Raw genomic sequence first — 15453 nt, forward strand, 5'->3', positions numbered from 1 at the left:
AAAAAGAGAGTTACCACAGAGGAATTTTGAGACAAAAATTGGAAATTGAAAAAAAAGTTCGTCAACTATTCATTTCACTTTTTAAAATATATTTTTCTAATTTTGGAAGACCATGTCCAGGAGAAAAAAGGCTCAATAATGCTCGAGGGACCACGCGAAAATTTTTTTTCAGAAAAAGGTAATTTGTAAGGACTATATTATGATGTTCAAATTGGAAACATTTCAAACTTTTCCTCGACAGCCCTTCCCCTTTTATTGCATTTTTGATTTTTTGATTAGGTCATAGCTGAGAGTGTACAGGAAGATTCTGGGAAATCAATGGTGCTCGGATTAGTGTCATCGTTGTGCTTTTTTGAAGTTTCAATATTTCTACGTCTCCTCGCCTATCTCTTGACATAAAGAGGTGGATGTAATACGTGTTAGAAGGACTTCGACAATTCTTCTGATTACCTATGTACCAACAACATTTTAAAATTAATATTCTAGATTCAGATTCGGTACAGATTTTCGCCCTTTAGGTAAAGTCGAGAGGGGGAGGGAGGAAGGGAGGGGATGGATGGATGGATGGATGACTTTACTTCAAAATGATGGTAATTTTATGACCATCTCTTTATGCTATAATTAAAACTGGATCAACTAATAAAATTCACATTGATACGTAACAATAGATATATAAAAAATAAAAAATCACCTGAACCCCCCTCCTCCCTAAGAAGAAAAATTGGAAATTTTTTGTTTCAAAACATGAAAAATTTTTCAACTTTGCATTTTTGGAAAGAGGGAGGGGGTAAGCATCGACCAAAATTGAAATTTTTCCTGTACGTCTTGTAAAATTGATTTTTTCGCCATAATTTTTTGCAACGCTTCATCACATTTCTGATATAATTGACCCTCCCCCCCCCCTCCTTCACTCGTCAAGAATCAAGTTCGCATTTCTACTAGGAATAACAAAAGAGGAAATTATAAATATAAGTACGATCATTACATATATTTTTTCGTCCACCAGAGCAAATTTTATCACAAGAAAAACGCACAGCATCTGTTTAGAGACCTTAAAATTATCAATTATTTTAACAACCATGTACGAAGTTAATTTCAGTAAGTACTACAAAATTTCATAATATTGGAGTCAAAATCAATGTTACTTCATTGAGCGAGCCTCATGCCTCATCTAGTCATCTATCCTTCAGGTAAAATGATAAATCGCGATTTTCAATTGGCTATGAATTATGATCACGAGTAACTTGGGTTTTTACGAAATTCGTCAAGTAAGTATCGATGTTCAATGTTTTCAAGACGAAACTCCAACTTTATTTTCATCGATTTCTTTAAAATCCATATGCAGGTAAATTTTAACAACAATACGAACGAGAAAAAAGAATAATAAAAATACGCACAAAAACACCATTTTGAGAACCACTTAAGAACTCGCTACTATCAGCAACGAGTATTGAAAACAATCTTTCATCATATATGTACATTTTTACACATGTACCGCACAAGCACATATTTTGCACTTCAAACAGTTCAATTCAGTTGAATTTCATGATATTGAAGTCATCACAATAATTGTAAATTCGCTCAGATCAAATCGTTTTAAATTTTCGTACGAGTATTTTATAAACATACAGCTATTCATATCATTATAAATAAGCAATTAGATACTTACGACTACGAGAAAATAACGTTTCGACGCAACATAGATCCGGGGCAAATAAACGTAAGTAATTAATTCGTATCAATGAAGAAAATTAAATAAACTTGACAAAAAAAGACTACACATTGATCATTGATAATGGAATGCGTGTACAAATACAAAAGCAAAACAGATTTCACATTACGAATACGAACATATGATATTACTCTTCATGGGGCGAGGGACGTGAAGGAAGAATGATGAATACGGAGACCTTGGAACGATGAACAGATGTAAACAGAGTAGGGTGGTTTCTAAAAGACCCTCGGAATCTATCAATGCATAGATGAGTACGTGAGCTATGATACACAGAAAAAGACTCCGCGGTGAACTACTTTCGCCATGAAATACCTACCTACTATTTTTCACCTACCCACCGGTGAGGTACTGCAGGATGCAGGGTACTGCAAACCGAATAATAATTGACAAAAATGGAACCTTTGGAACTACTAACACTCTCCGATTCGAACACAACCAAGCTAGAACGAAAGAGCTAACTTAAGAACACTCGAAAGTCGAAACCAAAATTTCAGGTTCTAAAGTTCATTTTTGGATTCTATGTATTTTTGAAAATTAAAAAAAAAAAAAGAAAAACTTATAAAAGCTGTTTAAGGGAATTTTTTAAAAAACTTTTTCATGAATTAAATCTAGTAATATAGTCATGGCCCATGGGCCATTTTGAAGTCTCCAGAGATTTTTCAGTTTTTTCCAGAAATTTCAAAAATGAACGGCAAAAGTACCCACGTATAGGTTCTAAAATTTATTTTTGGGCTCTTCGGGTCGATTAAAATTTTTTGTAGGAATTTGGAAACTCGCTGGAGGCTCCAAAATTGTCAAATTGCAATTGTTTACGAGTCAGATGATACGTACATACCTATCTTAGTATATTCTCAAGGCATTTTTGAAGATAAGTATTAAGTAAGTCTGCTCTCGATTCATCGAATTCATTATTATTTTATATTTTGATAGGGAATTTCATCAAGTTATTGTTTTTTGCAACCATTGGGTGTTTTTATGATGTCAGCCACGAAACCTATTGAAGAGTGGTATTTTATGTAGAACAATGGATGGAGAAGTTGGATTGAGTTTTAAAGGTACCTACGAACTTATTTACGTAGTTATCGTTTAGATATGTATAAAAAAATCACGGGAAAATACACCAACAGGCCACATTTAATGTGCTGAATTTTATTTTTTGATTTTAGGCGGATTTTCGAAAATTAAAATGTTTATTTTTTGAGAAAAACTTAAAATTAAATAAAAATTAATCCTGACCTTCTGAATTGGTTGGAGGTGTTTCAAGCCGTTTTGGGGCCTCCGAGGCGAAGAGTTCTTGGATTTTACACTTTTGGAAAAATGTCATGTAGAAAGGGCCAAAATGAAATTCAGCACCCTTAAAACCACGTGTTGGTGACCTCTTTCATTAAATTAGATATTAAAAAGGACCCTGGCTGAGAGATGAGCAGTTTTTAAATCATAATTTGATAATAAACAAAAACTTACTTATAAGTCATGATCGCTTAGTCGTTAGCGTTCTCTTGTTTGTAAGGCAAAAAACTGTGTACTCACCTGAAACGAAAAAAAAACAACAAAAATAATGTTTAATTTATGTAGGTAAAGGTATATAACTTTATGCATAACTTTAGGTATATATAACAAATTCCAAACATCAAAAAAAATTTTAATTCATTCTGTTGTTTTATTCCCTTTCTGATGTATTTCATGAAAAAGTTGATAAAAATCACACTCATAGCAAAAAAAATCAAAATTCGTTTATTTTTTGAATTTTTTCGAATTTTGATTTTTTGTGATGAGTTTATTCCATTGAGTGAAAGGATTTTTTTCAACTTTTTCAACGGATACGTAAAAATAGGAGTCAACTGGACCAACTTCACCACTCAAAACCTTTTTTCATGTTTTAAATCAAAAAATCGTATTTTTTCGCAAACTTTCAATTTTTTAAAATTGACTTTACGACATAATGCCATCCAAATTTCTTAATAATGTTGTTCAGCGTGAAAAGTTGTCCATAATATATTTTTTTCAGAATTTTTGAGAGTCGGAATAATCAGACATGAAATCCACTATTCAATTATTTTAGTGACTTTAGTGACTGAAAAATAGCAAAAAGGTGACCAAAATTTTAAGAAATGAGAGCAACGTAAGTCGGGGAGATTGCATAAGGATCTATTGCACCCCCTCCCCCCGCCAATCCTCCAGGAGAACTGTTTTCTTAAAAGGGAAGTCCTAAGGAACATTTCTAGTCCTTGTCCTCAAAAAAAAAGTGGCTCCACTTACAAAATGGCGGCCATTTTGATTGACAGGTCAGCCAAAATCGCAGATTTTGCGTTCCAATGCAACGTAGGACTTGCACAACATTTCTCAAATCGTACAAAGGTAATAGAGAGATCAGGCAAAAATTTCATCTGTCAAAATTTCAAGTGCTAAAGTGCCTTTTTCGATTTTTGGTAAATTTCTAAAAATCAAATTTAGGCCAAAAATGAGGGGAAAAAATCAAAATTTTACCAAACTGACCCAGAAAGCTGAAATTTGGAATCTACCCTATTTTCGACACGCCAAATCGATTGGAAACTGTTTCAAACCGTTTTGAGCAGTTCTGTAGCCTCCAGCAGATTTTTGAAACTCGAAACTCCCACAAAATTTCATCAAATGGAGATGGAAAGTCGAAATTCATTCTGTAAACTAATTTTAGTACACTAAGAAGTCGACTTCTGGTGGGTTTAAAGTCGTTTTAGAGCCTCCAGTGACTTTTTGAAGGGTTGTATGGCGTTTATTGGAAAATTGAAATTTCCAAAAAGTAGCTGGAAGCTTCAAAACTATTTGAAACCACCATGCAGTCGACTTCATATCGTATTGAAACTAGTTTGCGAAGTAAATTTCAGCTTTCCATCTCCATTTGATAAAATTTTGGGAAATTTCGAGTTTCAAAAATTACTGGAGGCTCCAGTAATTTTCAAAAAGTTGCTATAGACTCCAAAACGACTTAAAATCCACCTGAAGTCGACTTCGTAGCATATTGAGCTTAGTTTGCAGAATGAGTTTAGGCTTTCCAACTCCTTTTGATGAAATTTTGTGGGAATTTCGAGTTTCAAAAATCTGCTGGAGGCTCCAGAACTGCTCAAAACGGTTTTAAACCGTTTCCAATCGATTTGGTGTGTCGAAAATAGGGTATATTTCAAAATTCAGCTTTCTTGGTAAATTTGGTAAAATTTTCATTTTTTCCCTCATTTTTGGACTAAATTTGATTTTCAAAAATTCACCAAAAATCGAAAAAGGAACTTCAGCACTTGAAATTTTGACAGGTGATAAATTTTTGCCTGATCTTTCGATCAACCTTTGTACGGTTTTGAAAATATCGGCTCTATCCAATCACATCGTCTTATATTTTTAATGTTGGAAACTTGATTTTTCATTTTTTAAAAAAATGATAATTCTAAAGGATTTTTATGAAAAATATTGATCATTTTATAATATTTTGCAATTTTTCTTTTTTACTCGACAAATCTATTTTCACCGAAATAGTGACAAAAGTGACTTGCAAGTGAAATAACGACTAAGTCACTTTCTCAGTGACCGAATTTCATGCTTTAACAATATGAAAACTTCGTTTTAAAACTTTTCGAGCTAATTTTTCGTACGAAAAAGTGGCAACATTGATTTTTATGATACCATCAAAAAGCCTTTCAAAACCCCTACCTATTGGAAAAAAAAATCCATTTTGGCAGGTCGAGTAATCCACTGCTGAAATTGATGATATTTCAAGTTCACTAAAAACTTTGACACCCCCTGGCAGCCTTTAAAAAATGGCTAGAGGGCTGGTATTTGCGCCATTGATCATCTCTTTGGAAGGTCTTTCCACAGAAAAAATTTCAAAAAAATCGCTACCCCCCCACCCCATCCCTTACCATTTCTTGGTCGAATTGACGTGGAATGGCCCAGTATCAAAAATTTTACCAGATTTGATTTATGAGCTCAATTACACGAAAACTAATCGAGTAAAAACAAGTATCAATATGAGTGTAAGTAAAGTACCTACGAATTGAAAAATACACAAGTTAAATTTGTTCAAATAATTTCACATTTATTTAAAGTTTAAAAATCAAGGTTATAAATGTGGACAACTGAACAATATTTTTTAAATCAACAAATTCATCGATGTTGTCAAAGACATCGTCGATAATGTACAATGACAACTAAGTATATCAATTCAACATGGGCTGCGATGCAGTTGCATTGTAATGACGACACAATAAGAGTAGGTAGATATTAGATAAGGTTGTAATCTGTAGATTGGACCACTTGAGTGAAATTCAAAAAAGAAGTCCTAAATTGTCATAAAAATAGAAGAAGGTACATACTAATACTTAGCCTATGTATTTATTTTGGGCGTATACAAATGAACTAAAACTATACGTCTTACATAAGCAAACTATTCGTTCATAAAAAAATTGAAAAAGTATAAAATGCTCCTCTACACTTACGCACTCGTAACTAAAAAAAACAACGTAGGTAATGACATAATAAAACAAACAAATACATATTTTTAAAAAAGTTTTAGCGAATCGCCACACACTTTATATGCTTATTTCGTGTGCAAATTACCGATGCTTAAAAATAAGTAAAACGAATCTCAATAATATATATACATTAAAAATCTAACAAATCCAATTAACCTGAATAATTCCACATGATGAAGTTCTCAAAATTACCAAATTTACAGTTTAATTTCAATTTACGTGGAACTGTCGAAAAAAAAACACAGGTGGCAGCCTCAGGACATTGAATTTCATAGAGATGTCTCTCAACGCTGGTTGAATTCTATAGGATGGTCCTGTCTAAATCTTTCAACGTCTTCAGTACTTCCAAACAACCATAATAAAAATCGATCAAAAACAGGTGTTTTGAACCTAGGGTGGTCAAAATGTCCAATAGACTCGATCAAAACACCAATCATACGACGTTTTATAGCATGTCGAGTTTGTTCGGCCAAAACAAACGTATCTACTAATTCCATCATTCCTTCAATAGAAAAATTCGGCCTGCGGAAGCGTAATAAATAGTTTTGAGTTGCAGGCGATGACACAAGTTGATTCTTAAAATCTGCCGCTTCATCTTTACTGTCGAAAGCATCGTGGATAAATACACTTAATTCTTTGACTCTTTCTATATGTTCAAAACCAAGATACATATTCTCAAAACCAAGAAAAGTTGCCTGCAAAAGGTGTAGCTTGTATCTATTCGCTGCTTGAACTTCGGGCCAACAAAAGTCAACCAAATCGTTCAATTCGTCCATCATCCCTTTCCTTAGTAGTCTGACACACAAGAGACGTACATTTTCACTTCTAGCAAAAATACCTCCTTTGAACTGCGCAATTTTATCTTCATTTTCGAAACAAAGTCCCATTATGTGTTTCAAATCATCTATTCGAGTGCCTTGGATCAAATGAGGCCAACAGTGGCGCCAAAATGTGCTTCTCTGCCCGAAAGTAGCCGATGGAAGAATAATCAATAAAAATCCGACGAAACGTCTGCTAGTACATGAAGGCGAACGTATGTTCTCAAACAATCTCGTGTCAGATAAAATATCTCCGATTATCGATCGTTTTGAATTAGTCGGGATACTGTTCCAAATTACCGAACAATGATACAACCAATATGGGGGTTCTTTCGCATACCCTTCAAACGTCGAGGTGGCCTGCTCGAGTTGCAACATTTTCACGATCAATATTCTGAAAGTATTTTCGTTCATTGAATTTTTAAGAAAATTCCACGTTGGTTGAAATAACCACTGGTGAGGGTGATGATTGTTTAGCAGCAGACTAAATATCAATGTATAACCATCATTTGTATTAATAAATTCATCGAGCTGTTGATCGTTCAGTTTTGATAATCCGAACGAAATAAACAATTCTTCATCACACGTCCGAAGATTTATTATGGCATCTGACATTCGATTTTCCACAGGTACACGATTCCAGAAATATTCGAAAGATGGTCTGTTACGAACCATGTGATGTTCGAGCATAACTTCGTCAATAGATCTGTTTCCTCGGTTAGGTATCTTATCGGTTTCATTTCTGAGACAGCATATCCAATAATACAATTGCGGGCTTTCGTAAAAATTCATACTACTCGAGTCGAAATTCTGGCATACAGATGGCCAAATTCGTCCTATATCGTCTTCGAAAAAATACGTACAAGCTATAGCGAATTTTTCCACGTCGCTAAATCTATCACACATCATCATGCGTTTCGCTGTTTTCACATAATCGATGGTGCCATAGAAATCAGCGACGAAGTCGTCAAAGACTTCCAAAACAGACTTGGGATCGGTGCGTTGTAACTGGAATATTCTCACGTAGTGATTCCACAGCCATTTCGTCGCTGAAGGCCCAAACCTTGGTATATATTCATCGATGGCATCATAAATTACTGATGGTAAATCAGGGAGTGTGGTTTTTGACGAGATATCCAACTTGGTTGGATCAAATTTTTCTATCGTACTGTTCATGCGATGTTTTCGTATTTCATGGCGCCAGATTTCCAGGCTAACGGCGATGGCTGATAGTTCTTTCAACGTGACTGGAGTTGGCTGAGCGATATCGTAGACGACGGGCGGTATTTCAGCCATTTCGGTGATTCTTGATTCCGCACAGGCACAAATTCCAACCTAGAAGAATCGTAATGAGCGAATTAAAGAGATGAAGCGTGCAGCTGGTGGGATACGATTAAAGAAAATAAAAAGAGTAACGTTTGGGCATGAATAAAAAATATTTCGAGTTTTTCTCTCGATCCCCAATAGCGATTTTAGAGAAGTCTCAAAATAAACATAGTCAGTCAATTATAATCACTCGTCAATTCGATAACTAATTAGAAACAAGCACAATACCTACACTCTACAGACCTACACTATACAAGCTTCTGAATTCGTGTACCTACTTCCACAGGCACGAGTTCCAATACCTTTTTACGTAGGTACCCTACAAGTTACAAGGTATAGGTATCTCAATCGGTACTGGGATTGTACTCAAATTTTTCTCAAGGAAACATAATCGAAAAAATGTATTAAAGCTACTGAAAACAATTGCAAAATAGAAAGAACAGAGGGAAGTCTTTCGAAACAGGGAAGAACGAAATTTAATCTTTCATTCAAAATCATTTCAAAAAATCAAACACAAAAAATACCCATTGTAAACTTGCAGAAATATTGACATGAGCGAGGATTTAATGAAAAAAAAAATTATTCGACTGCTGAGAAATAATAAGCAATAATTTGTAAGAAAATCCCATAAATAAGAAGAATTATTTTAGTACAGGAAACGTATTAAAATCAACAAGGAAGGGCGGCGAGGGAGGGGGGTGGAGATTGCAATCCGAATTTGGAAAAAAGCGATTGGTGAAAATAATTTTAAAAATTCGAATACAACAAAAATTGACACGATTCAAAAAAAAAAAAAAATGGAAAAAATGTGACAAAATTATTGAAATTGAGAGCAAATGACCAAAACAGGAAGTAACAGCAAACATCAAGATCTGGGGAGAACAAAAATAGTAAAAAAAATAATGATAAAACAACTCTTTGTAATCTTCTTTTGATAAATCAAAAGCATAAGTCTCTAAGAATAAAACTCGAAGAGCGAAATTCAAAATGAACCAAAGAACAGAGTTTCGTCAAAATTTAAAAAGTTGAAAAAAATCACCAGGATTCCAGAATAAAAATTTGATTAGAAGTAGAAAAATTCCACCGAAAAAATTGAGGTAAGAAGCACTAAAATTTAAGAAAAAACGTCGCAAGAATTGAATAAAAAAACTCGTGAAATTTAACGATAAACTTGCGAAAACTTCACAAAAATTCAGACGCAAAAGAAAACACGAAAATTCGGGGAAAATTGTCGAAAAATTGGAAAATAAAATCTATGAGAATTCAAAAGAATAAAACTTGAAAAAAAAATCGAGAAATCCTCAAAAAAAAATATTGTCAATTTTCCCAAATTTATGTGTCTCAACCAGGGTCGTTGTGATCCGGATCACATTTGAGTGATCTGTATCTGTGATCCGGATCATTTTCTGCAGCAGGAATCGTGATCCGTGATCCGGATCATTATACCACAACGATTCGTGATCTATGATCCGATTCAAAATTTTCCCGCAGATCATTTTTTCACGGATCATTTTTTTTCACCAGTAATGCTGCATTGCTGCATGTTTTTGCTTTGAAAATTCGATTTTATGGAGAATGTCATTAATTTTTTTCTAAGATGCTTGGTTTCTGATTTTTGTCAGAAAACCAAAATTTTTTAAAATGAACTTTTGATAAAAATTGATCTGGAGGTGAAAGAAAGCGTCCAATGAAAAAATTACACATAACCAAAATTGTAGAGAATTAAATTTATAATCGACATAATGTCATTAATTTTTTTCCAGGATGCTTAGTTTTTAATTTATTGACAAAAAACTGAAACTTTTTGAAATTATTTTTTGAAAAATTTGCAATTTGAGTTTCATAAAAGTCGATCTGGAGGCGAAAGAAAGCGTCCTACGAAAAAATGACACGGGACCAAAATTGTAGAGAATTAAATTTCCAATCGACACAATGTCATTAGTTTTTCTCTAGGATGCTTAGTTTTTGATTTATTGACGAAAAACTAAAACTTTTTGAAATGTAAAAATTTCAATTTCTGCAAATTTGCAAGCTTAGGCTGACTTTTTCCCACCCTTGTATAATGTGTTATTGCAATTTTTTGAAAATAAAATGGAGACTATTTCGTTTTTTCACGTTTTTGTTCAATTTTTAATTTAAAAAAACCAATTTAGTACCTTATAGTACAATTTCCTTGAAATGATCCGTGAAACTTGATCCGGATCATTTTTTTCTGGAGTGATTCGTGATTCGTGATCCGGATCACAATTTCCCGGGAGATCTTTGATCCGTGATTCGGATCACAAATTTCTCAATGATTTGTGACCCGTGATTCGGATCAAATTTCCATGATCCGCAACAACCCTGGTCTCAACTTTCTCCTTCTCCTTCTCTTCCTACAAAAAATACGTGCAGTGATCGCAGAATGCCTCGTCAATGAAAAATTTAAATGGTAAAAGTGTTTTTGATACCCCCCCCCATCCATCTAAAAAAATTTCAGAATATCCAAAAGATATTTTAAAAAGTCGAAAAATTGACCCCCTCATATAGAATAAGTAAAGTGTTTGAAAAATAGCCTTCCCAAAGTCCTGCTTAAGACCTGATTTTTCATTTTTCATTTTGTTAAGACTCTTCGTTTAATCTTGATTTGATGAAATTTTGATTTTTGTTTATGGGAAATGGTCCAAATTTGGATTTTCAAAATTTTGCTAAAAATCGATATGTGAATATTGGCTCTGAAGGTGTATTTCGGCATCTTCTTTCGATTCGTCTTTGTTCGGTGCTCAAATTTTCGTACGGAATGGGATATCTACCTTTTTGGACTTTTTTTTGGCAATTTTATCAAAAAGGGATAGTTCTCTCGTCAATTTTTGGCGAAAGGCAAAACTTTGACAATCTGAGTTGAAAGAATTTTTTTTTTTTTGGAAAATTATTAGCAAAGAAATGATGATTTCAGATTTTTGCACCAATTGTGTGGAAAGGGGGGTGCCTGCGTAGAATTACTCGTACATCCTCGTTCCTCTTCGAGTTGAACGCTGCAAGATTGACAGGAAGACATTGCAAAAATTGACAAATCATCCCTCCAACTACGAAGAGACTGGGCCACAACAATGGAGGTTTGTTTAGTTGTTTTGCTGGGTAGACGTTTGAGAAGAATATGAGAAAAATTGAAAGACATCACTTTGAAATCCTCATCAAATTGGTGTCGAATAACTAGATTATTCTCTGAAGAAATTATCGCACGATCGATTGTAATTTTTCATGTAAGCACGACCAAGTATCCCAGTTTTATGTCGACCACGATGCAGGTGCTTTGTAATGGCACAATCACAGAAGATAAGGTCGTAATATGGATGAATGAACATGAACCACACTATTAGTAACTGAAATTATTTTAAAATGAGTCATGAAAAAGTCATAAAATAGAAGAGTACGAGTATGTATATTTATTTATCGCGAATACAAATGAACTAAAACTAGGTACATATGTAAGCAGAATATTCGTTTATGAAAAAAGAAAAAAGTTTCAATACACTTCAGTATGCAGGTACGCACTCGTAGCTAAAAAATCAACGTATGTAATAACATGTTAAAACAAACTTAAGTAATAATAAATGTATTTCAAACTCATATGAAAAAAAAGTTTTATTGAATCACCACACAGTTTATGTTCACTCCGCGTGCAAAAATTACAAAAAAAGTTCAATTTCAATTTATGCAGAACTGTTGAAAAAACACCACAGGCAGTGACAGCCTCTGGACGTCGAATTTCACATAGAAATCTCATCTTCTCAACGCTGGCAGAATTCTATATAAAATGAGTCTGCTTAAATCTTTCAACTTCTTCAGCGCTGCCCAACAACCATAATAAAAATTGGTCAAAAATAGGTTGTTCGAACCTTTGGTCGATTAAGTCTCCAATCTGACGCCTGTTTAAAATAAATTCCCCCAAATATCTAATCATGCGCGTCTTTATCGCATGTAGAGTTTGTTCTGTCGACACAAATGTATCCACCAACTCCATTACCGCTTCAAAATCATCAGGGAGTATTGAGCAAGGACGGCGCGATACAAAGTTCAACAATACAGGTGACGACATCAGTTGGTTTTTGAAATCTGCCGATTCATCGGCGTTGTCAAGGACATCGTCGATAAATAAACTGAATTCTTTAGCTTTATTGACAATTGCACTCATGAAACGGTCGTTTTCACCGCTTAAAGTTGATCGAGTAAGTTGCTGCTTGAAATTTTTGGCAGCTTCAACTTCGGGCCAACAAAAGTTCACTAAATCATTCAGGTGGTCGAACTTTGCAATGTTTAATAGTTCGCTACACAAGAGACGCACATTTTCACTTTCAGCTAAAATGTTACCCTTAAATTGAGCAATTTCTTCTTCATTCGCGAAGCAAAGTTTCATTATCTTGAACAAATCTCTACTTCGGGTGCCTTGGATCAAATGAGTCCAACAGTCGCGCCAAAATGCGCTTCTCTGCTCAAAAGTCGCCGATGAGAGAATAATTAATAAAAATCCGACGAAACGTCTGTTACCACATGAAAACAAACCCATGTTCTCATACAATCCCCTGTCGGATAAAATGCCTTCGATTATCGATGGTTTCAAATTAGGCGGGATGCTGTTCCAAATTTCAGAACAATAATACAACCACTCCTGGCATTTTTTCGGACACCATTCAAAGTCCAAAGCCCGCTCGAGTTTCAACATTTCGATCACCAACGTTCTGAAAGTACTTTCGTTCATTTTATTTTTAAACAACTTCAACGTTGGTTGAAAGAACCAGCTGTGATCATTTTGTAGATTGAGTATCAATCTACAACCATACGTATTAACAAATCCATCGAGCTGTTGATCGTTCAGTTTGGATAACACAAACGTAACAAATAATTTCAAATCACCACGATTGAAAACGTTCACGGCTCTTTCCATTTGATTTTCAACAGGCAAACGATTCCAGAAATACTCGAGAGATGGTCTATTATGAACGAAGTGGAGATGAACCATAACTTCGTCAACAGACAGGTTTCCTTGGATAGGCATCTTATCCATTTCATTTCGGAGACAGCATATCCAATAATACAACGGCGGACGTTCAATAAAATTCATACTATTCAAGTCGAAACTCTCACATACAGATGGCCAAATTCGTCTGATGTCGTCTTCGAAAAAATACGTGCAAGCTATAGCGAATTTTTCCACCTCGTTAAATGTATCACAAACCAGCATGCGTTTCGCTGTTCTAACATAATCGATGGTGCCACAGTAATCGGCAACGAAATCGTCGAAGACTTTCAAAACTGAATTTTCATGGTCGCGGTACAATTGGAATATATTTCTGTGAGTAACCAGCCAGAAATACAACGAAGGCCGGAATCTCGGGATAAATTCGTGGATAGCATCGTAAAGTACTGATGGTAAATCACGGTCGAGCACAGTTTCTAACGAGATATCCCACGAAAGCGAAGTAAATCTTTCTATCGTGCTGTTCGTGCGACGTTTGCGTATTTCATTGCGCCACATTTCCAGGCTAACAGCGATGGCTGACAGATCTTTCAACGATACTGGAGATGGCTGAGCAATATCGTAGACGACAGGTGGTATTTCAGCCATTTCAATGATTCCTTGATTCCACACGGGCACAAATTCGAACCTAGAAGAATCGTAACGAGCGAATTAATGCGATGAAGCGTGCAGCTGGTGAGATACATTATAATTAGTAATTAGAGAAAATAAAAAGAGTCAAGCTTGGGTACGAACAAAAAATATTTCTAATATTTTTCCCCTGGATCTCCAATATCGATTTTAAAGAAGTTTCGAAATGAACATAGTTAGGTAGTCATTAGTCAATTATAATCACTCGTCAATGCGATAACTAATTAGAAGCAAAAACAATACACTACACGTTTATGAATTTGTGCACTTCCACAAGTAAGAGTTCCAACACCTCTTTATTACCTTGCGAGGTAGGGATTAAGTAGATACTAATAGGTACAAAAATGTTTGGACCAAACAAAGACGAATCGAAAAAGGATACCAAAGTACATCTTTAGGGCAAAGGCTGGTGGATATAAGTATGGTGAATTTGCCCCCGAAAGCTTCAGGGTTGATATTTGCATGGAAGGTGGGTACCCTTGAGCACCTTCCGTCAGGAAAATTTCAGACCCCCAGACCCCCCCCCCGTTTTTGAGACCCACCTTTTCTGAAATTACAATAAAAAAATTTTCTCAGCTCCAACTGAACCGATTTTTTCAATTTTGTAGTATGTTGTAAACATCCATAAGAGGTATCCCCACAAAAATTTTCACCCCCTCTCCCCCACAGTTTCCCCTCAAAATGGCGTTTTTTAGCTTTGTTTGCCTGTTTTAGCGATGACCATGATTCGGCACAAAAATGTGAATAGCATTTTCAAGTGTGTTTTTGACCCCTAAAAAACATTTCTTCAAACAAAATTTGAGGTGGGCCGTGGTCAGAAATTGAAAAAACTTACAGAGGAGGTAAAAAATAATGGATTCTGGTGTAAATTTAATATAAAATTGGACGTCGTATTCGTGTTCGGGGTGTTCGATTCATATGGAAACGACACCAGCTGTATGAAAATAGCTCAACTCTTCATATACTAAAAATTGAGGAGGGAGCAGAGGCACTGGAGAGGTGTGGTTGAGGGTAATATAAAATTGGACGTCATATTTGTGTTCGGGGTGTTCGATTCATATGGAAACGACACCAACAGTATGAATAAAATATGTAACTTTCAATATAGTGAAAATCGAGTGGGGGCAGAGGCACTGGAGGGGTGTGGATGAGGGTAGCATAAAGTTGGACTTCATATTCGTTCTCGGGGTGTTCGATTCATATGAAAATGACATCAACATTATAAAAATAGCTCGAAATTCTTGATATAGCAAAAATCGGGGTGGGGCAGGGGCACAGGAGGGGTGTGGATGAGGGTAATATAAAATTGGACGTCATATTCGTGTTCGGGGGGTTAGTTTCAAACGGAAACGATACCTACCTCGTTTACGAAAAACAATAATTTACACCAGAATCCATTTTTACCCCCTCTGTAAGTTTTTTCAATTT

At 35.0% G+C, this 15453-nt stretch overlaps 2 protein-coding genes across 6 annotated transcripts in view; both read right to left on the minus strand.

Annotated features, from left to right (window-relative positions):
* Positions 1 to 1969, minus strand: part of LOC135847618 (uncharacterized) — a 41269-nt gene extending 39300 nt beyond the window's left edge. The window contains exon 1 of one of the 4 annotated variants that reach the window (XM_065367249.1): positions 1670 to 1969. The gene's annotated coding sequence lies outside the window, so the exon portion shown is untranslated. The remainder of the gene's footprint in view (positions 1 to 1669) is intronic. The other 3 variants (XM_065367248.1, XM_065367247.1, XM_065367246.1) reach the window with 3 other exon arrangements.
* Positions 1970 to 5792: 3823 nt separating this feature from the next.
* LOC135847616 (uncharacterized) overlaps positions 5793 to 15453 on the minus strand; it is a 170838-nt gene continuing 161177 nt past the window's right edge. The window contains exon 3 of one of the 2 annotated variants that reach the window (XM_065367239.1): positions 5793 to 8387. In XM_065367239.1, coding sequence (XP_065223311.1) covers positions 6519 to 8348 — 1830 coding nt within the window. In that variant the 5' untranslated portion in view covers positions 8349 to 8387 and the 3' untranslated portion in view covers positions 5793 to 6518. Of the gene's footprint in view, positions 8388 to 11780; positions 14024 to 15453 lie in introns of those variants that run through there. The other variant, XM_065367244.1, reaches the window with a different exon arrangement.

This window comes from Planococcus citri, chromosome 5, assembly GCF_950023065.1.
Source record: "Planococcus citri chromosome 5, ihPlaCitr1.1, whole genome shotgun sequence".
NCBI lineage: Eukaryota > Metazoa > Arthropoda > Insecta > Hemiptera > Pseudococcidae > Planococcus > Planococcus citri.